Source organism: Stegostoma tigrinum, chromosome 8, assembly GCF_030684315.1.
Source record: "Stegostoma tigrinum isolate sSteTig4 chromosome 8, sSteTig4.hap1, whole genome shotgun sequence".
NCBI lineage: Eukaryota > Metazoa > Chordata > Chondrichthyes > Orectolobiformes > Stegostomatidae > Stegostoma > Stegostoma tigrinum.
Genome location: NC_081361.1, coordinates 39,085,406 through 39,111,181, shown reverse-complemented (window position 1 = coordinate 39,111,181; position 25,776 = coordinate 39,085,406). Strand labels below are relative to the sequence as shown.

The following is a 25,776-nucleotide window of genomic DNA, read 5'->3' as shown; positions in this document are numbered from 1 at the left end:
AAATCAGTACCAGATTGACTATGCAGGAGTGAATCTGAAACAGAATTGATATGTAACCTTGCCTAATTGTGCCATCTGGAATAATACTGGCTTTCAAATTACAACTATTTGGGAAATTGGCTTCATGCCAGTGTGAATGCAGAGTGTTGTATTATAAACACATTTGAGGACTCAATCTAGGATCTTCTATCCAGTCTTCTTCTTGTAAAACATCCAGTACAATGCCTTCCCTCCCGTCCTGCAGTAAGGATTCTGATTCTGGTTGGACAGCACACTCCAATAGGTAGTATAATGAATAAATAGAAATGTTTGAATAAAGTTGAAAAGGTGCAGCATCTTTCAGTGAGCCTCTGATTGTTCTTCTGGCCGTTTGCAACAGTAATCTTCAGGACTATCATGGAGGATTGGCAACCCTATCCCATTATTACTGGAACGTAGAGTACGAAAGATCAAATGGTCGTGACAAGCATAATCGTCCTCCCATAATAAACGGTGTAAATGGGGACAACAATTGACTATTTTCTTCTTTGTGCTCAGAGTGAATTACAACATTTACAGTTTTTATATGCAATAGGCAGAGTTTGCAAGTCTCTTGAAGCTGGTGAAGAATTATTGACTGAAATAGTACAAACCTAAGTAAGGATAGTAATCAAGCTCATTTCGCCTAAATCTAGTAGAGGTACGGTTATGCCGAGAAGCCCCGAATGTAGCAATATTTCTGTGCAGTTACCAGAGAATGCTTCCCTCCTGTAGGTCATGTCAGATCTCTGTGCTACTGGGACAGAAGAACATCAAACAGTAATTGTGCAACTTCTTTCATGTGGCTTGTTTATTCAACGGGTTTCTTGTCAAATGTACACAATTCTGATTCTCACAGGATGAGCCCTTCTCTTTAATCTGTAGTACATATTGAAAAATCATTCCTGTCAGCTGATGCTCACCCAGCTGCTTGCAAGGACTTTGGCATAGTTTTCATAACCTATAAAACACTAAAGCAGAGCCCAGCTCTGATAAAATGCCTGAGGAATTTGGAGGGCTGCCACAGAGGATACAGACAACACTGTTGCAATTTGAAGAAATTTCCACAAAATGCTGAAACCCTAAGCATGCAGTCCCAAGAGCAAGCTGTGGCAGGTTACTTGAACTAAACATGTATCAACTGTCACACGTTGACAGTCAGTGTTGACCAAATACAATGGAACACACAGATGGCTTTAAACAAAGCGCGCAAGATGTGAACTTCTATTTCCAGCTGATTACATCAACTTCCAGTGTTACGTCTGGTTTATTTTATGCTGCAAATGAATGGCTTAAGGATTGCAAGTACACAGGTTCCAGGTATTACTCCCTACACAGTTCTCAACTGCAATCTTCAACTTCCCAACATTGAAATAGAGCAAATAGGGAAACAAAAAGGAGTTCCTCTATTATTAGTCCAGAAATATTATGAACACATTCTATTGCTATAGAAAAGTAAATACTGTGTATGTTTTCTTTAAAATTGTTATTATCAAAATATTACTTATTTTCCAACCCATGTAAGTGAGGCAGATTATAATTCAAAAGAAAGAAAATGCTATTTTTGTGACAAATTTGAATTGATAACAAAGATTGTTTGCATTACACTGTGATTATTCTGCTAGAAATAATCAGGGCACAAAATGATCATAGTTTGTTTGACATAAGATGTGGGGTGGTATGATAACATGGCTGTCAGTGAGCCACAGGTTGAGAGCGGGGCAGGATTTTCAGCTCAATATTCCAGGACACTGGGTCTTCAGGAAAAGCAGGGAAGGAGTTAAAAGAGGAGAAGGTGTTGCAGTGTTGATCAAGGAATCAATTATGGCAGTAAGCAGGGATGACATCTTAGAAGATCCAATAATGAAGGCATTTGTGTAGAAACTAAAAACTAAAAATGAGCAGTCACATTGCAGGGACTGTACTATAGGCCCCCTAATAGTCTGAGAGAAATAGATGAGCGGTTGTGTAGGCAAATTTCAGACAAGTATAGGATAGTGATAGTTAGGATTTCACCTTCCCCAACACCTGCAGTGGTAATATTGTGAGAGGCTTGGAGAGAGCAGAATTTTTAAAATGCGTCCAGAAGAGCTTTTTAGAACCCATTTCATGGAAGGCCCAACAGGAGAGGGGGTGGTCCTGGTCTTAATTTTTGGGAACAAAAACGGCCAAATGGTTAAAGAATTGTGGGGAAGGATTCTGCAGAGTGATCGCAACTCTGCTAGATTCAAGCTTGCTATGGAAAAAGGCAAGGATGGGCCTGAAATCAAGCTCTAAACTCGGGGAAGGTCGATGTTAATAAGATCAGGTGATGACTTGGCCATAGAGTACTGGGGACTGATACTTTGAGGTAATTCTGTCTCAGTGCAGTGGGATGCATTCAAGAAAGAAACAGGGCGAGTGTGGTGCTGTTCCAAAACAGACAAAGGGCGAGACCAATAAATCATGCAAACCCTGAATGTCAAGGGACCTACCGAATTGGACAAAGAGAGAAAGGGAGGCATATGGCAGATACTGAGGGCTCAAACAACAGAAGCCCTAGAGGACTACAAAATGTACAAGAGAAACTTAAAAGTCAAGTAGGAGAATAAAAAGAGAGGAGAAAGAATAATGGCAGGTAAAATAAAGGAACTTTCTACATAATTTTGCAAGGACATTAATGATAAAAGGATAACCAGAGAGAGGGTAGGGCCCATTAAGGTCCGCAGAGATAATTTGTGTTTGGAGCCAGAGAAGGTAGGGAAGGTTCTGAATGAATATTTCCTGTTGGTGCTCACCAGTGAGAGAGACGTTGTGGCTATGGAAGACATGGAGAATGACTGTTGTATACTTGAAGAAGTTAGCATAGAAAGAGAGGAGTTACTGAGTGAGCCCAGGTAAACCTCCTGGGTTAAATGAAATGTATCCTGTTGAGTGAGGCAATGGAGGAAATAGCAGGGGCATTGGCAATCATTTTCAATTCCTCTATGGCCACAGCTGAGGTGCCATATGACTGGAGGACCGCCAGTGTGGTGCTGTTATTCAAAAAGGGAGCAAGTGATAATCCAGGGAACTACAGGCCAGTCAGTCTAACCTCCGAGGTGGGGAAACTACTGCAAGCAATTCTGAGGGACAGAATTAACCTGAATTTAGGGAGGCAGGGATTAATCAAGCACAGTCAGCATGGTTTTGTTAAGGGAGGTCATGCCTGATCAACTTGATTGAATTTTTTGAAGAGCTGACCAGCTATGCAGATGAGGCAATGCTAAGGCTGTTGATAAGTTATGACATGGGAGACTGATAGCGAAGGCGAGAACCCATGGGATCCAAAGACTTTTGGTAAATTAGATCCAGAATTGACTGAGTGGCAGGAAGCAGAGAGTGATGGTGGAGGGGTGTTTCCTGACTGGAAGCTTGCGTCTAGTGGTGCTTCACAGGGATCAGTACTGGGGACCTTGCTATTTGTTTATGTTTGAATGTAGGAGGGTTTATCAGTAAATTTGTGGATAACATGAAAGTTGATGAGATGGTAAATAGTGAGGAGGGTAATCTTACATTACAGGAGGATGTAGATGGGCACATCAGTGGAAAATAGAATTTAATCCATATAAGTGTGAGATGATGCACATGGGTAGGACAAACAATGCAAAGGAGTACATGATGAACAGTGAGGGCCTGCGAAGCATGGACAATCAGAGGGAACTTGGTGTGCATGACCACTGGCTCTTTAAGGTAGCAGGATCAGAGAATAAGGAGGCAAATGGATATTTGCCTTTAATAGCCAAGGCATGGTGTTTAAGAGGAAGGTGGTAATGCTGGAACTGTACAAAGTGATGGTTAGACCACCACTAGAGTATTGTGTGCAGTTCTGGAATCCACTTTTTAGGAGATATGTGATAGCACTAGAGAGGAGGTGCAGTGGCGATTGACTGGGATATTGCCTGGCCTGGAGAGTTTAACATATGAAGAGAGACTGATGGGGGAACATGTTTGAGATGCATAAAATTATGAGAGACACAGACTGAAAGGAACTTCTCTTGGTAGCGGGACCACGAGGCATAGACTTGAGGTAAGAGGCCGAAGGTTTAGAGGGAAAGCAAAGAAAAATTCTTTCACCCAAAGAGTGTTGGGAATCTGGAAGTGGAATCGTAGAGGCAGACACCTCATAAGTATTTAGATATATATTTGTGATGCCAATGCATTCAAAACTGTGGGCTAGAAAATGAGATTAGAATCATTATTTTTGTTTCGTACAGAATTGATAGGCTGAAGGGCTTTTCTCAGTGGTGTAGAACTTTATGACTCCCAAAAGGTTCCCCAATTGCAAACTGTTACCTGAAGATTATTTTTCAAGACTAAAATCTATTAGTAATTGCACATATCCTGTTTGAAGTTTGATGAGCCTGTGAGCCTACTGACAACAGCAGTGATTCGTACAGAAGTTACTACGATCCTGCTTTGAATACCACACTCCTTAGTCTATATGAATCCACTGATAATATCTTTTGGAGCAATTTCACATTGCTGAAAGAATAAATATTAGAATCAGCATTTTTGACAGTTAAGGACTGAAGAGAAGTTTAACAGAAAGAGTGCAGTTAAGGCTCAGTCTAATGAGAGTACAGGAGAGTAGGGACTGATTGAATTAAGGGGATTGCTGCAGTGTCTTGCTGTCGGCTTCCCTGTCTGTCCGTTGAGCAATTTAACAGGCTCATGTAGTGGTAGTGCATGGATCTCTCTATGCCTGGGCTGTAAACTTGTATTTTGGGAATTAGATTTTGGACTTTATAAGAGGATTCTGTAAGAAGTGTTTGGTGATGGCATTGGAAAGACTGAAAACGTTATCTTCCTTCCCTGCTATGAATTCCATTTCAAACCCACAAACATCATCCCTCACAGTGGTACCTGTCTGAGATTGGACTACACTGTTCACAACCTTGGTGTCATATTTGACACTCGACAAACTTGATGTTATTACAGATGATGATGGATGAATTGTAAAGAAAGTATTGTTCTTTCTCTGAGCTTAAGGATGCACCTGTTGATGCCAAATCCACCTAGTGGTTTGTATGTGAACATTAAAGTACAGTAGAGATCAAACTGATGCCTCTTGGACTTGAATTCAAGACTTGCTACTTGGGATCATACAAGATAAATAGTGAAAAATGGAAATCCTGGAACAGCACTTCAACATGAACCCATGTTATTAAAAGGGCAGGCGGGGTGAAAATTAAAGTTATCTTCTTAAAAAATGTGAGTTGGTTAATGTCTAACGTAAAAGTAGTGCAATAATGAGGTAATAGGAAAAACAACACTTGAAGTCGATCCAAAGCTCTCTGCTTAATTTGTAAATCATTTTATCTCACTCAAAATGTTATCCTTAATTGTGTCTGATACTACAACCCACAGAGCAATGCTGGGATGCAACTTGGCTCTGAGGTGTTCAATAATTGAATTGAATCTCTAGGATCACACATGATGAATGGTTGTGAAGGGGACATGCCCTGGATTGATTGACATCCCAGGAACTGCACAACAGTGTGAAGCCATGCTATTAAATTAATAAGTAGCATGAATAACATTTTACTGCAGTCCTAGATTGTTAAATGAGATTACAGTAATCTTTGCTCTGGCTAATCTTTCTTCTTTCTTCTTCCTTAGGACAGCTGTCAACCCCTAGCCTGCCACAAGGACCCGATGAAGAGTTGTCATGCTGTTCTCAGAGCCCAGTGACCTCCAGTAAGGTACAAAACAGCACTTAACTCACTGTGCAGACTGCACTTTCTTTCACTTACTATGCGTGTAAAATCACAGCCTTGTTTCATGTTGTTTACTGAGATGTATTGTGCGATTAACCATGTTAAACAAACTGATCAAGAATACAGGCTTAACTTTGACTAATGCTCAGCTTGGTTTTTTTTTCTTCTGTTTATATTACACTGAAATTATGTGTCTATTGCAAAAGAAAAGGTGATAATGCATATGTAAATATATGTGCCCAGCATATATATAATACTTGCACTGAAATACATACGTGCATGTGTTGGGGCTGAAAATCCACATAGGTTTCAAAAAGTTTCACCTCAAAAGTTGACCCCATTGACACCAGGCTGAGAGAATTTACATCACTATAAGTAGTAGAAGAGCTTTGAAATTTTGGACCCTTTTTTTCTATTAAAAACATGAGATGAGTGTCTACTGTTTTGGATTCTACTACTTGGATTCCTTACCAAGAAAGAAGCTGCTGTCCAGGTCTTGGTGAAGGAGAAGGTAGTTGAGGCACATGATGTGTCCAAATTGATAAGGAGGCAGCATTGGATTGGATAGGCTTGTAATCATCGAGTAGGATCTGACAGGGTTACCTGAGACCAAATGGAAGGCGGGAACAGGTAATGGTTATTTGTTAATTTAGGGATAATTGGGTGAAAGCTGGCTTTATAAGTATGAAGAAGCCCTCTTGAGGTGCAGGGGTAGTAGTCCCTACCTCTTGGTTAGAGGTGGGGGTCCAAGTTCTACCTGCCCTAACCATGTATCGTAACAAGTCTGAGCAATTCATTAGAAACATGTATAAATATGGGGAACAAGTAATCAGTGGGCTAGAGTTTTGTAATGCGTAAATTTAAATAAAGCTGACCTCAAAACCAGTCTTGTACGGACCAAGGTGAATGGGATTAGCGTAGTTTGGTGTTTGTGGTCAGCATAGACATGGTAGCCTGAAGGGAATGTTTTTAGGGAATGTTTGGCTCTGTGACTCTTATAACCTCTGGTGTGGAGCTTGGCATGCAGTGATTGTATTCCTGCCTCTGGACCAGAAGTTCTGGGTTCATGACAGAGGGAAGAATAGACAGCACAGATTTGTTAAGGGCAAAACATTTTTAAACAAGTTGCTTGAGTTTTTCATCAGATTAGAGATGGGTTGATGCAGATAATGCTGTTGGTGTGGCATCTTTCTACTTGATAAAGAACAGCACAGCAGACATATGGGCAAAGTTAGAGCACGCAGAATAAAAGAGACAGTAGTAACATGGATACGAAATTGGTCAAGTGACATGACAGTAATGGCTGATTGATGTTCTTCAGCCTGGAAACAGATTTATGATGGTGTTCCTTGGGGTTTAGTGAACAGGCCACAATAGCAATGACTGTGGATGATGCCAAACTTGGAAATATCGTAAACCATGAGTAGGACAGACAGGTTGGCAGAATGGGCAGGCAAGTGGCAGATTAAATTTAAAGCAGTGTAATGTGAAGTGAAACAAAAACAGCAATTGCAGGTGAAACTCAACAGGTCTGGCAGCATCTGTGGGAAGAAAGCAGAGTTAATGTTTGAGTCCAGTGACTCTGCATCAGAAGCGTGAAGTGACTTTCTTTTGTCGGAAAAATGCAAAGAGACATTATCAGCTTAAAAGTCCAAATCTGAAGAGAGTGTAGGAACAGAAATACGTGGATGATTATGTGTATAAGTCATTGAAGATGCCAGGACAAGTTGAGAGTGCAGTTAATAATGCATACAGTATCCTTGACATTATTCATGGTGGTATGGAATACACGAGTAAGAAAGTTATGTTGACCTTGTGTAAAACATTGATTTGGTCCGGTATTGTATCCAGTCCGGTATTGTATCCAGTTCTGGCATCAGAATTTAGCAAGGATTTGAGAGCCCTACAGATGGTTCAAGAAAACGTTCATGAGGTAGAGCTTTACATTTTCTTGCTAGTGGTTTTGCAGGCAGGGTGTGTGGTGGGGGAGTACTCTTAAGTGGTTATTAGGTGGCAACTTAAGGGCCTTGATGGGGGCAAGGGTTGGCCTCACGTGTCCTACTGTAAGATTGTAAAGAGGTAAGGGCAGGTGGAAGGCTCATGGAATGCCACTTGGGGAGTTTTAAATGAAAGGTTACAGGGATAGGGTAGTGAGGGTGGCTCTGGATGGTATGCTATTCAGAGGGACAGTGTGGACTTGCTGGGCTAAATGGCCTGCTTCCATACTGTAGGGATTCTACTCTATTTTTTTTATTGTGCACCTTGTAGGTAGACATCTTAACCTTCACTTCAGTAAGTCCTTGTATTGAACACCTTGAGGTATTTTACACTTGAATCAAGCTGTCAGAAATGGTTAGTGTCCAGAAGTGAAATTAAAAAAAAAATGTATATTTGCAGGGCTATGAGCTGCCATTGAAGAAAGAAAATGAAGATTACAATGAGAACATTGTTTATTGAGCAGCTTTTCCCCTACCAGCTCCTACTCAAATGGTTTGGGGAGAGGAGGCAAAATTGGAAATTCTTCCATGAACAATTGCCGAATTATGCATTAGCTACAATTTTGTCAAGGAAACCAGGCTGAGTTGCTCCAGTTTCCTACTTCTGCGAAAAGACTGTTGCAAAATATATTCCCCCGTACATTTCTCTGAAGTGCAGAAGAGAAATAACTCATCGCAGAAATTCTAAAATCTTTCAGGTTTGAACTTCAAGTGAATGTTACATATGCTTGGTGCGTGTTCAAAACTAAGGAACAAAGTGAAAAAAATCTCCATTGAACAGTACATTACACCATGAACACAGCTTACACAAACCTGTCAAATCATGCAATGAATAGATACGATAGTTAGCAACAGGATGTATGAGGAATAAAGGTTCTAAAAGTGAAAGCCTGCCAACAGAGAGAAGACAAACGTACACACAGGAGTGCAAATGACCTGTACAGTAGTACCTGAGATTGTGAATCAACAGCCTGAGCATATTCATGGCAGAACAGACTCAGTCGTGCATTATGCTGACCGATACTCCAGGCACACAGAGCGCTCTATCACAGACAAAGGGCAGACTACCAATACTGCAGAAGGTATCATGCAAAAGAGAAGTCAGTCCAGCATGTCCTAACTGCAACATGTGGAGTCATTTTACACACAAGTGCATGACTGAAAAGAAGCACAATAGGCAAGTGTAGACTGTCACTGCAGAGATATTGGCAGAAGATTCTGATGAATCACTGTACACCATATAACAGGTTTGTTCAGTCAAGTCAATTGACGAGACATAATTTGAGACTTTAGGAATGAGGCCTGCAGAAATAGGACAGGCTAATGTAAAATGTCAGGGATACAGTGGGGATGGGTCTGAGTGGGATGCTCTGGGGGTTGGTGTGGACTTGTTGGGCTGAAGGGCCCGTTTCCACACTGTAGGGATTCTATGATACCCCCATGTGCCATGCAACACCATGATATTCCTAGATCTATGCAAAGTGGTTCAACATGGGAATATAAAAATGGAGTCCTCAGAAGTAAGGTTAAGGCCAAATGATGGCTGTAATCTCTCGCTGAGAGGGCTTTGCATTAACATGAAGGACGATTTGGAATTCTGGAACATAAATGGCATGTAAGTGCCACCCAGCTCAGCCACAACAAGTTTAAAGCATGGGCTAGGAACACTGAATGTGCCAAGTAAGATTTGCAACATATCAGATCACCCTAAAGCATCCGAAATGATGATGGTGCTATTTTCACAGGCTGAGGCTGTCTTCCAGCCAGATATCATCTCACAGTAGACGAGAATGCAAGTGCAATTCAACATCTGCTGAGGAGAGTTCCAGCTTGCCCCCAAGGCCAGCCCAAAGGAATTTATCGGACAGCTGGAAAAGAAGGGGATAATGAAGAAAATGACAACTCCTACCGCATGGTAGCAGTAAAACAAGAAAACCGAGGGTATGCATTGAACAGTAGAATCTAAATAAAGCCCTGAAGAGATCTCAGAACACAACACCAACCATCGAAGTGATTTTGTCATGACTTGTAAAGGCAATAAATTTCACAGCCCTACATATGAAGGCTGATTACTGGCAGAAGAAGCTGGATGAAAGCAGGAACTAGCTAATCACATTTTGGGTGCTATCTGGGCAATACAAACAATGGCAGATACCATTTGGCATTCCCACTATTCCCAAAGAATGCCGATGCAGCCAATAAGGACAGTTAGTGATTTTGGTTGGAGACCATTGTGGATGATTTGTGGGGTTTCTGCACACTGAAACACAATGGGAGAAGCCATTGCTAACAACAATCAAAATCTAGTTTGACTGGTTGGCAGAGCTCACAAGATGACCATGAAGGTGAACAAGGAAACAATTACAGTAAAGTTGCATGCCGTTGAGTACATTGACCTCATTCTGACAGCAAAAAGGTCTTTTCCCAGATCCTGAAAAGGAGAGCTGCAGCAGCAATGCAGTGGTTAACAGAAGTAACAACCGTGTGACAATTTGTTGGATTTGTCTGCTAATTGGAAAAATAGCTGATCCCTGGCTAAGGATGTGCAGTAGTCTTGGGGCAAAGAACAAGAAGCAGTGTTCACTTAAATCAAACAACTTGTGATGGTAATGCCAGTGTTGAAATGCTATATCGTGAATAATGAATTCATCCTGCAACATGACACCAGAGAGACTAGACTTGGAGCAACGAAAATGCACCAAGGACAACTGGTTCCATTTGCATCCAGGGCACTAACACAAACAGGAAAATATTACGCCCAAATTGAGAAAGAATGCCTGGCCATTGTCATTGCTTCTGAACATTTTAACCAATACCTACTTGGAAGAGAAAGTGACAGTCAAGTCTGACCACAAGCCACTTCAAGGCATTTTCCTCTGGCAGCCATGATCTGCTCAAAACCATTCTCAAAGAATGTTATTCCAGTTGCAGAGATACATCTGGATGTGAAGTACAGGCAAGGGAAGCAGATACACACTGTAGACACACAGAGAGCAGCTGCCTGATGATGAAAGTGGAGGAAGTGACAACTGAGTGTGAAAGCTTCCAGATTCGATATGAAGCAGCAGCTTATCATGCTTTGGAATTTATAAAGGTAGCAGAAGAACTGGTAAAACAGATAAGCCCCTCTCTCAAATCAAGAAAACTGTTCAACAAAATCTAACTACTCTTCAGTATGCAAGATGCAGTGACATAAAGAAGGCCAGAGAGCATCAAGTATGCACCTGTTCCATAAGAACGTACTGGGCATATGGGAGAAATTGACAGCCCAAGAAGGCATATTGTATAAAGGCAATAGAGTCATCATCGCAAAGGAATTGAGAAGTTAGTTACTGAAATGCATCCAAGCATGGTCCACATCCGTAAGCGTAGTGCTTGTAATGACGTACGACATCCCAGACAGACTATGGATGAAGCTAGGAGTTGTAGTCTTCACTCTTGCAGGAACGGATTTTCTGCTCACTGTAGATTATTATTCTGGCTAATGGCAGAAGGAACAGTGAATACTGCTAAGATTGTTAAATACTGAAAAACACGCTTCAGCTGTAAAAGTATTCCCAAAATTATGACAAGCAGCAATGGCCCTCAGTTCACAAGTGAGGAATTTAGTCACTTCAAGAAAGGTTGGGAAATTCAACACTATACATCATTTCCTCATTATCTCCAAATGGAAAGGCTGAGGTGGCAGTAAGAATCACCAAAAGAATCACAAAACAAAATAAACTAATCCCAACAGATGCATACGATACAATCCTCAACTGGAGGAAAACACTCAGACGAATATCTCACAAGCTATTCTTCTAATAGCAAGAAAGCTATTCAAATTAGAAGTGGCAATAGGTGGGTGTAAAAAAAAAACAAGGGAAAATTGTAGAAAAGCAAATTTCTTTTCAACAAGCTTGCTAAACCATTGCTAGAGTTGATAGTGGAGAACTAATAAGAGGGCAAACATTCAACAATTTCAACAAAAGCCAGATCGAATGGCAACTTAGGAGCTGTGTGGAGCAGTTGTCATCTTGATCATAGACTGTGGACACGAACAGCCAGACTTATCGTCACAACTGAGGTCCCATGCTTGTCTTCAAATGTCAAATGGTCATACAAAGGAGACAAATGTGCCAGCTGTGCATCAATATCAGGCCCAGAGGTCCACAGCAACCCAACCACTGCCACTGCAACAACAAACGAGACAGAAACACTATTCCTTGCTGAAGCAACTTGACCCAAATGAACAGCTAATGACAGCAACGTGCACGCATGCTTTAAAGATTGTGTGTGCAATTCATACACTAAGACTGATGGAAGTAACAAGCTACTAAGGCATGAGGCATATATGTTTGGTAACTTGGATGACTAAAGCTACACATGAATAAAAATGGGGGTAGTTGGACTGAAATACATTTTTTAAATTCAATCATGAAATGTGGTCATTGCTGGCTGGGCCAACATTTATTGCTCATTCCTAATTGCCCTTGAGAATGTGGTGCTGAGCTGCTTTCTAGAACTGATACAGTTGCTTTCATGTAAGTACACATGCAATGCCAGCAGAGAGGCAGTTCCAAGATTTTCACTCAATAACACTAAAGGAACAGCCAGGACTGCGAGTGAGTGGGCTGTGCTCCCATGTATTTGCCGTCTTTTTCATTTGGATGGAAATGGTCATGAGTTTGGATGGTGCCATTTACAGCATCTTGGTGAAATCCTCTCATGTATCTTGTGATAGTACGCGCTATTGCTACTGAGCGTCAGTGGTAGTGGGAATTAATGTTTATGGATGTGGTGTTAATTAAACAGACTCATTTGTCTTGGATGGTGTCAAGCTTCTTGAGTTGGAGCTGCACCCATCCAGGCAAGTAGGAGTATTCTATCACACTCCTGAGTTGTCCCATGCAGATGGTGGGCATGCTCTAGGGATTCAGGAGGTGAGTTACTCTCAATATTTGTTCTAGTCTGCCAGAATCATGCAACCTCGAACACATAGTTCAATAAAGTTCTTGTGTTGGATATATTGCTGTGTTGTACACTGGAATGATTATCTGAAAAGTATAGATTTGAAGGGCTTGTGGAAAAGGCAAGGGAGTGATACTAGATCAACTGTTCCTTTCTAAAAACAGCACAGATACAATTGGCTGAATAGAATGTTTCTGTTCTGCAATCAATCTATATTTCTGCAGTGAACCATTGCCATATTGCACACTTCTGCATGACGTATATGTGACTGACAACTTGCAGATTAGTATTGTTGTGGATCATTCATGTGGTGTTATTTTTGAACTGGGTCCTGCCCAAATGTTTTCAGGTTACTGCCATGATGATTCCTTGTCCAAATAAATGTGGAATGACAATGGGTATGAGCAATCGTGGGGAGGTGATGGCCGAGTGGGTAGTATCACTGGACTGTTAATGCAGAGACCCAGATAATGTTCTGGGGACCCAGGTTCAAATCCTGCCATGGCAGATGATGGAATTTGAAATCAATAAAATATCTGGAATTGAGAGTCTAAAGATGACCATGAATCCACTGTTAATTGTTGCAAATACCCATCCAGTTCATTAATGTCCTTTAGGGAAGGAAACTGCTGTCCTCACCTGGTCTGGCCTTCATGTGACTCCAGAACCACAGCAATGTGGTTGACTCTTAGCTGCCCTCTGGGCAATTAGGGATGGACAATAAATACTGCCAGGCCAGTGAATGAATTTTTAAAAAAGTCGCAGAATTTGATCTTCCGTGTTTTATGTATTGTACTATTCCCTTAAATAATACTCAATAAAGAATCTTGACAGCAGAACATTTTAATGTAGATTGTTTTACATAGGCTTTTCATTAAACTAACACTTCTTTTGCGATTTCAGGCTTTTAGAAATAATTGCTGTAGGAGTTGGTCCTGCCCTTTATAGGTGCTATGAACTGTTTGCATTGGCTTAGTAAACCTGAACGTCCCTTGCAATTTGTATTGTACAAATTAACAGTGCTAACAAGATTATAGGTTCCCGGCGGGGGGGAGGAGCGATCTCTGTCCTGTTCATTTTGGACATTATGATAAATTAAGGTTTCCATAAGGAAGCTCACTGTCGGTTGTGTGGAATTGCCAGTTGGCAGTACGGGACAACTGATTGGATGTCGGTGACTTACGAATGGAGGCGTTGATTACATCATTGCAGTGCACTCCAATTTATGACTGACAACCTGTATTGCAGACCAGAGCAAATATTAAAGCATGAACCCATTTTTAAATTTCAAAATGGATGGGATTGCAATCTCGTCCATTATTCATTTGTTGTGTGAGTGTTCCTTTTGCGAAAAGGGCAAACGAATTTGAAATACTGTGCAGAACTTTTAGGAAGTTGGAACATTTCTGGTAATCACTGGTAGATGTCCCACCATTTTGAGTATGAACAAACAAGAACCTGGCGTAAGATTTTAAATATTTAGTGGTGCAGCATTAATGCTACCGTTATTCGCCCATCATCGAGTTACTGAGGCAAGCTATCATGTCACCGAATCGAGGTGAAAATATTGTAGAATTCAGATGGTTCAGCGCATAAATATCTAATGTTGCCACACCAAAGCAGCCCCTGACACTGCCTCCACCTCCCATAACCTTGCATATTCCACTAATATAAATGAGACAACAGCTTTTCTACCTCCGTTGATGCTACTCAACTAAGAAAAAATCTTCCTCCCCAATTCTTTGCTTCTCAGTAGGGCATATTTTGAAAAGTAAATATTTTTATTGAGTCTTCTACTGTGATAAGGCCACAAATGTAGCTAGTCCACTGTCACTCCAGGATACCTTGTTGAGATGGTGGGTTTATAACATTTGATTACTTAATCGGTAATGTTACTTAATTATATTTCCCAGCTCCCTTGAAGAGATCCCTTTTCACAACTGTTTACATTATTATAAAATATATTTTCTCTTTTCCATAATTCCCATGGAGATTACGGACAGACTTTGATTGTTTTAAAAAAAAAATTGATTTGTTACTTGGTTTAGCTAGTAACACTCCTCCCTGAGAAACAGAAGGTTGTGGGCTCAAGCCCCATTCCAGAGACCTGAACGCAATCTTTTGGTTGATTTTTCCAGTGCAATAGTGAGGGAAAGCTAACTGTCAGAGGTGTCACCTTTGGGATGAGATGTTAGACTGAGATCTCAGCTGCCTTTCTGAATGGATCTTGAAGATTCCATGGCATTATTTAAACCATAAGAGCAGGGACGTTATCCTTGATGCCGTGTTGATATTTAGCCCTCAGTTGACGTCACTAAAAAAGATGATTTTGATTTGATTTATTCTTGTCAAATGCACTGAGATGCAGTGAAAAGTATGGTTTTATGTGCTGTCCAGGCAAATTATACCTTACAGTTAATCAGGGTAATAGACAATGCAGAATACAGTATTACAGCTACTGAGAAGGTGCAGAGAAAAATCAACTTTAATAAATGAGAGGTCCGTTCAAAAGTCTGAAGTTGTTCTTGAATCTGTTGCTGTGTGTTTCCAAACTGTTGTGCCCAATGGAAGAGACTATAAGCGGGGTGAGAGTGGTTTTTGATTTTATTGGCTGCTTTCCTGAGGCAGCGGGATGTATCGATGGAGTCAATGGATGCAAGGCAGGTGATGGACTGGGCTGCGTTCACAATTCTCATTGTCACGTTTCTGTTAATGGGTGCTTGCTGTGTGTAAACTGGCATTTGCTGTATTACAGCAATAATAACTTTTATTTTAAAGGAAGTAATTAATTTGTTGTTAAGCACTTTGAGGTTTTGGAAGCATAACCAGGGAGAGAAATCACAGACCCTAAGGCTCCTCTTGTATCTATGCTACTTATCCTGATCTACATTTTAACACTCGGCATCCTCTGTTGAGCACTATTGCAATGCGCTTGAATCCTATAAAATAGAATTGTGCAGAATGGAAGGAAGCCATCCAGCCCATTGAGACCACGTCAGTTCTTTCCAAGAGAAATTTCCACCCTCCGCATGATCCCTAATTTATAGTTGAATTGGAAGCTATATCCAGTACAATATCAGGGAGGGAATGCACTCCAAATCGTAACCATTCTTTGTATCATATGTTTCTTTGTGTTACCCCCTTGTCCTTCTGCCATCTTCTCATAAAGTTAAATCTGGCCCATCTGATTATTGATCCTTTAGACATTGTGAGCTATCTCTGTTTTGTTATATCTAAACAGTTCATAACGTCATACATTTCTATAAATCCTGTCTGCTTCTTAGCTTCAAGGAGAATCTCCCAGATTCTCTGTAATCCCTCATCCGTGAAGCAGTTCTTTTCTTTCTGAAGGTGTTTATATCTTTCTGGTGCCCAGAATTGGAAGCACAGATGCAACAGGGTCAAACCGTTTTATATATGTTAGCAAAACTTGTTTGCTTTTGTGTTCTATGTCCCTATTTGTAAAGACCAACAAACGTCCAGGTTTCAATGTGATACAGTTTACAACCATTCCATTTTTGGACAATTGCACACAATGTGGTTGTTCATATTACATAAATACTCCACTTGCTTGAATCTGGCCTGATATCAAATATTTTAGGGCTTTTCCTAAAAATTTCTCGAGGGCTACTTTTTGATTCACTTTCTCATTCTTTAATATGTTCATTAAGTCATGCAGGCATGTTGGAAAAATACCTCCTACAATTTTGTTAAATGTGGCTTTTGTACTTGCAATGAAGCTGAATTATAGGAATTCATCAATATCCTCAATTATCAGCTCTCCAGTAAACTTGAAGCCAAATGCAAAAGAAAGTATTGATTTACTCAATTCCACAAAACAGCAAACATTGTTTTAACTGGCACCAGAGGAACCGGCACTCTTGATAAATGGGCAAAAATTATATACCTGAAATACTGCAGGTTTCGAGTGTTGTGATCTCCCCAATGCTTGATTTGAGGTGCATGTCTGAAGGCGTTCTGCAAGTAAATTTTCTGTAAGGCAAAGTTGCATTATTATTTAAGTGATTTATACTGTAAATGAAGTATAACATTGATATGTTTGCCCCTGCAGTACGTTTTTAATATTTAGTATGTGTTTTTATATTGATTATGTGGAATTCTTAATCAACCGGTATACTCCTGCTCCCACAGGTGCCAGTTAATAAATGTTTTCCTGTATTTAAGTTGGCCCAAGACATCCGGCATAAGTCTTCCTTCAGAATAACGGGTAGACATTCATACGCAAACTGTAAATATGCCTTCTGCAGAATAGTGAGGTCATACTTAATGCACTTCCACCACATATGCACATAGCTGGAATACTTGATGACAGTTACTACCCTTTTCACTGTATCTCAGAACTCGATCTCAGTTTAAAATTTAAAAATTGCCAATTGTTCGTTAACATAACATCCACTACTTTCTCCCGATGTAGTAGCTATGGAAATTATGCAGTCTTAAACTAGAGGTGCACATTTTGCAAGGAATCCATTACCTCAGTGATTTCCAATTGAATTTTCCTTTGTAGATGGATTTGAAATAGTTCTCTCTCCTTTGCAGCCTCCGGATGTCCCTTGCAGTCATCTCCTTCCCTCCCTCTACTTGCAGTTTCAAACCCCTTAATGCTGATTTAACACCGGCACTAGCGTTTTCGATCTGACTAGTCCAGCTCATGTTTTGCACCCAATTTCTCAACAGTTGAAAAATGCTCCTAATAACTTCATTTAAATGATTATCAGATGGGGTGGCACAGTGGCTCAGTCATTAGCACTGCTGCCTCATAGCGCCAGGGGACCAGGTTCAATTCCACCCTTGGGTGACTGTCTGTGTGGAATTTGCACATTCTCCCTTGATATTCCTCCCACAGTCCAAGTATGTGCAGGTTAGTTGGATTGGCCATGCTATATTGCCCATAGTGTCCAGGGATGTGTAGGTTAAATGGATTAGCCCTGGGAAATACAGGGTTATAGCGATTAGTTGGGAAGGGTGAGTCTGAATTGGATACCCTTTGGAGAGTTGGTGCGGACTTGTTTGGCTGAATGACCTGGTACCACACTGTAGGGATTCTATGATCAATGAAATACTTTTAGCTTGGTTTCTATGGAACAGCTATCTATTCCTTCTGGGAAGATGAGGAAAATGTCTGGTACACTGGCGTTAATTTTTGTCCTTTTGGTAGACAGAGATACAAGATTTGCCCTTAATGACAATTCGATCAGGGTATCTTGCCTGACCCTGTGAATTTATGCTGGGTGATCCTATCAGTCTTCCCTATTATTTCTAACTGATTATAAAGGAAAATGATAAGCCAATTTGACTGGCAAGCTTTAGAGTAAAGCAGTTATTCAAGTTTCGGTGTGGGTGTGTTTGGCACTTTGGAAGTGTGAGGATTGAAGAATGTGCCTCAGAGGAGTCAGTGTGTCTGAGGATATCTTTTCAGATGTGTCAGCACCTTTCTTATTGAGGTTTTAATTGTGTAGGAATAGTTCGAACCTTTAGATTCACAGATTGTTTTTGAAAATTGAGATAAAGGTACAAGCTAACATAGTTTTCCAGTGCAGGTTTCCATAAGCCTTTGCTTTATCATCTATTAAAAGTAGACAGTAATGTCGATAAGTCTTTACTTTATTAATTCATTGCTGCTGATTCAGCACAGTACGTTTTGGTTAGTAGGGTTTTAATCAAGAACAAACATTCAGTACCGGGGTAAAAACATTGCCTTACACATTAACAATGTAATATTCATAATGGACAGCTCAAACAGCAGGGGCCCAATTTCCCCCTTTTATGCTAGGTATAAATGATGTTTGCATGCAAACAATCTGCAAACACTACCAATAGCTTCAAAAGAAAGCCAGCACGGAAAAGCCTCAATTTGCAGCTACTTTGAAAGTGCATTGAGGTGCAGAATTGTGCTACCTCAGGCTGTGGGCACAGCTAATGTTCTTTCACCATGAATTCTGGCAAAAAAAATGAAATCTTCTCCCAATCTTTTCGGGAATGTTGTAGAAATATACTGGAATTCTCTGCTGTTCCATCTGATTGTTATATGGTTTTAAACTTGGTTATGTGGTTGTCACAGTGGATAAGAAAACATTCTTCCCTCCTCTCCTCCCAGTTCAAAGAGGCACTTATGTTCTCCCCTACCCGCCCATCTGCAATGCTCAGTTCTTGTTTGTCTTGTCTTTCCCGCTCCTGCTGGCATTCTTCTCCTCTCCTCAGATTCACAGAGATGCTGAAACTTGGCAGCTCTCAGATTTGACACTGACAATCTTCACACTCACACTCACGGTTCACACCAACAACCTCATGCTCACGGTTCACGCTGAAAATCTTCACACTCACATTCAACAGTTCACACTGACCCATCTCACACAGACAGACTTCATTCCCATGGTTCACACTGATAATCTCACACACACATTTCACACCAACAATCTTCACACTTACTCAGTTCTCTCTGATGACCTTCACGTTCTCATTGAGTTCACACTGACAATCTTCACACTCGAACTCATGTTCATAGTTCACACTCACGTTTCACATTGACTCTTCACTCTCATAGTTTATACTGACACTTCTTTCACTCACAGTTCACACTGACCATTTTCAGACTCATTCCTACAGTTTACTCTGACACTCCTCACTCACTCTGTCATTTCACAGTGATAGTTCTCTGACCTACAGTTTATGCTGACACCCCTCCTATTGATACCTACAAAGCAAGTCGAAGCCCTTCAGGCTGCTATAGTTCACTCTTAGACTGTTTGCAGTTGCTATCACAGTTTATAATGACATTCTTCACTCACTGTCAAATACAAACATATAAATTAGAGGTAGGTCATTCAGCATCTCAAACCTGCACTGCCTTTTTGTAAACTAATCTTATTGAAACCTCAAATTCACAATCCTATCTAGCCCTGGAAAGTCTTTCACTCCTTTGCTTACCAAGAATCTATTTACATCTACCTTAAAAATATTCAAGGATCACCCACCTTTTCAGGAAGAGAGTTCGAAAAGACTCTCAACACTATGAGAGAAAAAAATTAAGCCTGATCTCTGTTTTAAATAGGTGATTCCTGAATTTTAAACAGTGACCCGTGGCTCTGGATTCTCCTATAAGAGGAATCATCCTCTTGACATCAGGACCCCTCATGATCTTGTATGTTTCAATCAAGTCACCTCCTACCCTTCTAAACTCCAATAGTTACAAGTCTGACCTGTACAACTTTTCCTCTAAGATGACCCTCTGATTTCAAGCATTTTCTGGTAAATGTTGCCTGATCTGCCTCCAGTGCATTTGCTTCCTTCCTACTGTGTGTAGTACTGATGGGTTACACCAGTGCCCTTTATAACTGAGGCGTAACCTTCCTAATTTTGTATTCAATTCTGCTCATGATAGTTATTGACATGGGAATATCACCACCACTCATTGATGTTCAGTGTTACAGGCATCGCTGAATCCCTCACTAGCAACATGCTGGGGGTTACCATTGACCAGAAACTGAACTGGACATACCATATAAATACTATGGCTACAAAAGCTGGTCAGTGGCTAGGAATCCTGCAGCATGTAGCTCAACTGCTGACTCCTCAAAGTCTGTCCATCATTTACAAAGGGCCATCAGGAGTGTGATGGAATACTCCCCACTTGACTGGATAAGTGCAGTTCTGCTAACACTTACAAAGCTTGGCACCATCCAGGCACCACATTCACAAACATTCACTCCTTTCACCTCCAACACTCAGTAACTGCAATGTGTACCATCTACAAGATGCAAGACAGGAATTCACTGCAGTTCCTAATCCTGCACCTTCCAAACCTACAACGACTACCATCTAGAAGGACAAGGACAGCAGATACATGGGAATACCACCACTCACAAGTTCCCCCTACAAGCCGCTCCCCATCCGGACTTGGAAATATATCACTGTTCCTTCTCTGTCACTAGGTCAAAATTCTGGCAGTCCCTCCGTAACAGTACAGTTGGCAAACCTAAAGCACATGGACTCCAATAGTTCCAGAAGGCAGCTCATTATCACCTTCTCAAGGGCCACTCGGGGTGAGCAATAAATGTTGGCCAACCAGTGTTGCCCACATGTCATAAGTGAATAAAATTCTATCAGTATTCCTAATTATTTGCCGTAACTGCATATTAATGTTTTGTGATTCACCTACAAGGTCACCCACAATTCCTTTGCATCTTAGAATGCTGCCATGTCTGATCATTTAGTTAACATGCTTGATCTTTATTATTACTTCCAAAATGAACAATTTTACGTTTACTCAAATTCAATAATATTATGGTTGCTGCTAAATAGTGAGTCTTCACTGTGAGGTAGTTAATTATTGTATCTCATTCTACAATACCGAGTCTGGAATAGCCTGCTGTCTGGTCAACTCAAAAACATGCTTTTCAAAGAATATATCCCAGGAATGTTCTCTGAATCTGCATCTATGCAACTTTTGCCCATGTGATTTTTCCAATTGATACATAGATTAAAATCTTCCCATGATTATTTCTGATGAACTCCCATTATTTCTTCCTTCATACTCACACTGCTGGGTGTTTACTGTTAATGGTCCTGTATGTAGCACCCACAATTGATTTCTTGCTTTTATCATTTTTCATTTCTACCCAACTGTTTCCACAATTGCTCTCCTGTACTTAGGTGCTCCTGCTCTGTCATGCTTATGCTGTCAATAATGAACAAAACCACCTCCATCTTTTTCCTAGTTGCCTGTCTTTTCTAAACTTCCCATCATTCCTAAATATTCTCAACCCTTCAAGATTCAGGTCCAAACCTATGTCACCCTGCAGCCATGTCTCTACAATGGCTACCAGATTGTACTTATTCATTTCCATTCATTCAGTTCAATGAATATCATGTGTACTCAAATAAAGAGCTTTTAGTTTTATCATTTTACTGTTTTTGTAAATTGTAGTCTATTTGTTCATTGATTGTTACATTTGCACTGACTGTCGCTTCCCACACATACTGGTATTATTTTTTTTTTGGCTTTGATTCTACTCTTTGAATTAATGCATTTCTCAAATTTGATCCCTTGCCTTCACCATTTAGTTTAATCCTACTTCCTTAGTTGTGTGGGTGGCAAGGACACTGGCTCCAGCACAGTTAAGATGGAAACTATCCCATCATTACAGCTCCCACTTTCCCTTATGCTAGTGCCAGTACCTCATGAGCGAGAATCTACTTCACCCACATCTGTCTTTGGGCCATGTATTCACCTCTCTAACCTGACTTGCAATAGGGTTAGGGATTCCCAAACCCTGCCACTAGTCCGTCAACACAGCCGTCTGGACTCACACTCTGTGCTGCAGAGAACAGAACCAACCTCCCTTCACTGTACTGTCCCCAACTATCACCTCAATCTTCCTTAGTCCCTCCTTTTCAGTGGCTTCCTGTGCAGTGTCAATTTAGCTCACCCACCCCAATGTTCTAATTTCCATCCAGACAAGTTTGACGAGCCTCAAACCTGCTTAATAATTTATAAAGATTCCTACAATATTGATCCTGCCACCTCTTACCTGCCTCTGTTACAGACACACTCGTGCCCCTGAACACTGGCCAAATCAGATAACCCAAACCTGAGAGCTGTGGTAGCTTTGTGGTACAGTAAATTCATACACCTGCCTGATGTGTCGCAGTGTCTGTAGTTAAGCTTCCAGCTGATAAACTCTGAGCGGAAGATACTCAAACTTACAGTTGCTGCAGACCAGGCAGGCACCCAAAGCCTCCCACATCACCCATTCTGCTATCCTTCGTGTTGAAAGGAACTACTTATTTAACTAATTAAATGATAAAAGCCACTGGTTGCTGAACCTTAAGAATCGAATGAACCTTAATTATTTATCAGAGATAGTAGGAACTGCCGATGCTGGAGAATCTGAGATAAAGCAGTGTGAAGCTGGAGAAGGGTCTCGACCCGAAATGCCAACTTTCCTGCTCCTCTGATGCTGCTTGGCCTGCTATGCTCATCCAGCTTCACACCGTGTTATCTTAATTGTTTGTCAGATCCTTACCAAATAACAAGCCTGTTCTTTAGTTGCAGTGCACACTGGTTCTCTGCATGTTTGCTCCCATGTTTCACTCTGACATTCTTCACTCCCACAATGATGCTTGCACTTACTATTCTCTCACTCTTCACACTGATGGTCTTCATGCTCACTCTTACAGATCTCCTTGATAATTCACTCCCACCTTCCCGGTTCACTCTGAGATTCTTTCCCGTCACTTTTAGTTCACACTGACAGTCTCCACTCTTGCTGTTATAGCTCACACTGACTGTTGACACTGGCACTCTCTTTACACTTTGCTTTGGCTATCTTAATTCACACTGACATTGTTCACTCCCACAGTTCACACTGACACTGTTCACTCTCTTGATCCTCTCCACCTCAGCTCCGCTGAAGTAGACAGGGGTGTATCATAGAGTCCCTACAGTGTGGCAACAGGCCACCCAGCCCAACAAGTCCACACCAACCGTCCGAAGGGCACCACACACCGATCCATGCCCACACAATATTGTCTATGGCTAACATCCAACCTACACATCCCTGGCCACTGTGGGACTATTTAGCATGGCTAATCCTCATAACTTGCACATTGTTGGACTATGGGAGGAAACCGGAGCACCCGAAGGAAGCCCACACAGACATGGGGAGAATGTGCAAACTCCACACAGACAGTTGCCCGAGGGTGGAATTGAACCTGCTCCCTGATGCTGTGCTAACCACTGAACCATGTTCTTCTTCACTCATCCTGAAGTCAATGATCAGTTCTGCACTCTTTACACTGACACCTTTCACTATTACGGTTCACACTGATAACTGTTCACACTCACTCCCACAGTTCACACTGACACTCTTCACACCCTCGAAACTCTCCATGTCAGTTCCATTGATGTAGATAGGGGCTTGTCCTCATTCCTTTCTTCCTGAAATCAATGATCATTTCTACGCTCTTCACACTCATACCCACAACTCACACCGATGCTGCTGCGGTTCATATTCATAGCTGTCACTGCCACAGTTCATACTGATTTAATTTGATTTGATTTGATTTATTGGTGTCACATGTGCCTAAGTACCTAAGCAAGTGAAACGTTTTGTTTTGTGACCAGTACAGGCAGACTGTAACAAAAAAGGTCATACAGATCACAGGGCATTTAGACAGAGTGAGATATACAGGGTTACAACTGCACAGGAGGTGCACAAAAGCAAGGGCAACATTAGATTTAGAATTAGTGAGGTCCATTCAGGAGTCTAATAACAACAGGGAAGACGCTGGTCTTGTACCCATTGGTGTGTGTGTTCAGCTTTCTCTTCTGCCTGATGGAAGAGGTTGGAAGGTATTATTACTAAGGTGGGAGGTGTCTTTGATGATATTGTCAGCCTTTCCACAGCAATGAAAAGTGTAAATGGAGTCCATGAATGCAAGGTTGGCTTCTGCGATGGTCTGGGTTGTACACACAACCTTCTGTTGTACCAGGCTGTTCTGCATTGAGATAGAATGCTTTCTGTGTTGCATCTGTAAAAGTTGGTGAGGGTCCTCATGGATGTGCTGAATTTCCTTAGCCTCCTGAGGTAAAAATGCTTTTGTTGTTCCTTCTTGACCATCATAATTACATGGGAAGAAGCCGATTATCGTCACTGATAGGAACTTGACACTCATGACCCTCTTCACTTCAGTTCAATTGATGTAGATGGGAGCATGTCGTCCTCCTTTCTTCCTGAAGTCAATGGTCAGTTCTACACTCTTCGCACTCACAGTTCACACTGACACTCTTCACTCCCAAACTTCAGAATGACACATTTCACACTAATTCTCATAGAATGCATTGCCTGGAAGTGAGGTGCAAGCACTTTCAATTAAGGCATTCAATATATCATTTGATCATTATTTGCATCAAAATAATCTGAAAAGCTAAAGGGTAAAGACAGGAGAGTGGTGCTAAGTTATATTGTTCTTTTGGAGAGACAGTGTAGATGCGACGAGCCAAATATGCTCCTCCTGTGCTTCTGAGTATATACTGTCACAGGTCACTCTCACTCTGACAGGTCAAATGTCAGAGTGCTTGTCTCTATGTTCACCTGGACACTTACGTCTCTCTCACACCTCACTGTCTGCATACACCATGCACAGACTTTGATTTCATTGCCTAAGGTACAGCAACAAGTAAGATCCATAAAGATGAAGCTTTTATGAGGTTATATCCCAACTGTTAACATTAACAGTCAGTTATTAGCTCCAGAATCCTGCAATGTGGACTCTTCAGATCAGTGTTTGCATAAATGTTGATTCTATCAAGTTAAGATCAAAGAAGATGGTTTTTTTTCCCAGCCCTGAAATCCTCCTGATTTTCAAATGTTAAGTTTGCTCTGAGCAGAAGGTCTAAATGAAATTAAGCTGATTTGCTTAATACAAGCAATATTGTGGTCCTGCAGCCATGATGAAACTGGAAATTTTCACAATTTTTTGAATTAATCAGAAGACACTCTGGTTACCTTCATGAGATCGGTGACAATAATCAGTTTGGGATTATATCCAATAATTTGGTGAAGATGGCCTGTTGTGCCTTGTTAAGATTTTGTCATCTGAGTAATTCAATAATTTTTTTTTTGCAAGTGACATGAGAAGAAATACAATTTTATGCAACCTGTCTCTGCTTCTTCTGACTTTGACCCCACAGAGGAACATTTGAGGCTAGAACCCTAAGTGTTAAAGTGGACACTTTGTAGTCCATACCTCATCCTTTCTAGTTTCTGAGGTTGGTAATTTCGGTCCCCACTGTCAATCCAATATCAAGATGTTTAGTTTCCTGTTTTGCCTGTGTGGAGTTAAACATCCTGACCACACTGCCCTCAGCTGTGTGTTTTTACCCCAGGGAATCATCGAAAACGGGCTCATTTATCATCTAAGTAATCCGTTGGAATCTTAATTCCTGCGCAAGTGTCTTATAAGCACCTGCAATAAGCATTAATTTACCGAGTGTAGTAATATTAGGGCCTGAGCTTTTCATTTTTGATCTTAATGAAGTGGCTGCTTCA

At 41.0% G+C, this 25,776-nt stretch overlaps 1 protein-coding gene across 8 annotated transcripts in view; it reads left to right on the top strand.

Annotated features, from left to right (window-relative positions):
• Positions 1-25,776, top strand: part of LOC125456086 (adhesion G-protein coupled receptor D2) — a 265,020-nt gene that overhangs the window by 172,615 nt on the left and 66,629 nt on the right. For all 8 annotated transcript variants that reach the window (XM_048538779.2, XM_048538785.2, XM_048538786.2 and 5 more), the window contains one exon: positions 5,659-5,741. In XM_048538779.2, coding sequence (XP_048394736.1) covers positions 5,659-5,741 — 83 coding nt within the window. The remainder of the gene's footprint in view (positions 1-5,658; positions 5,742-25,776) is intronic.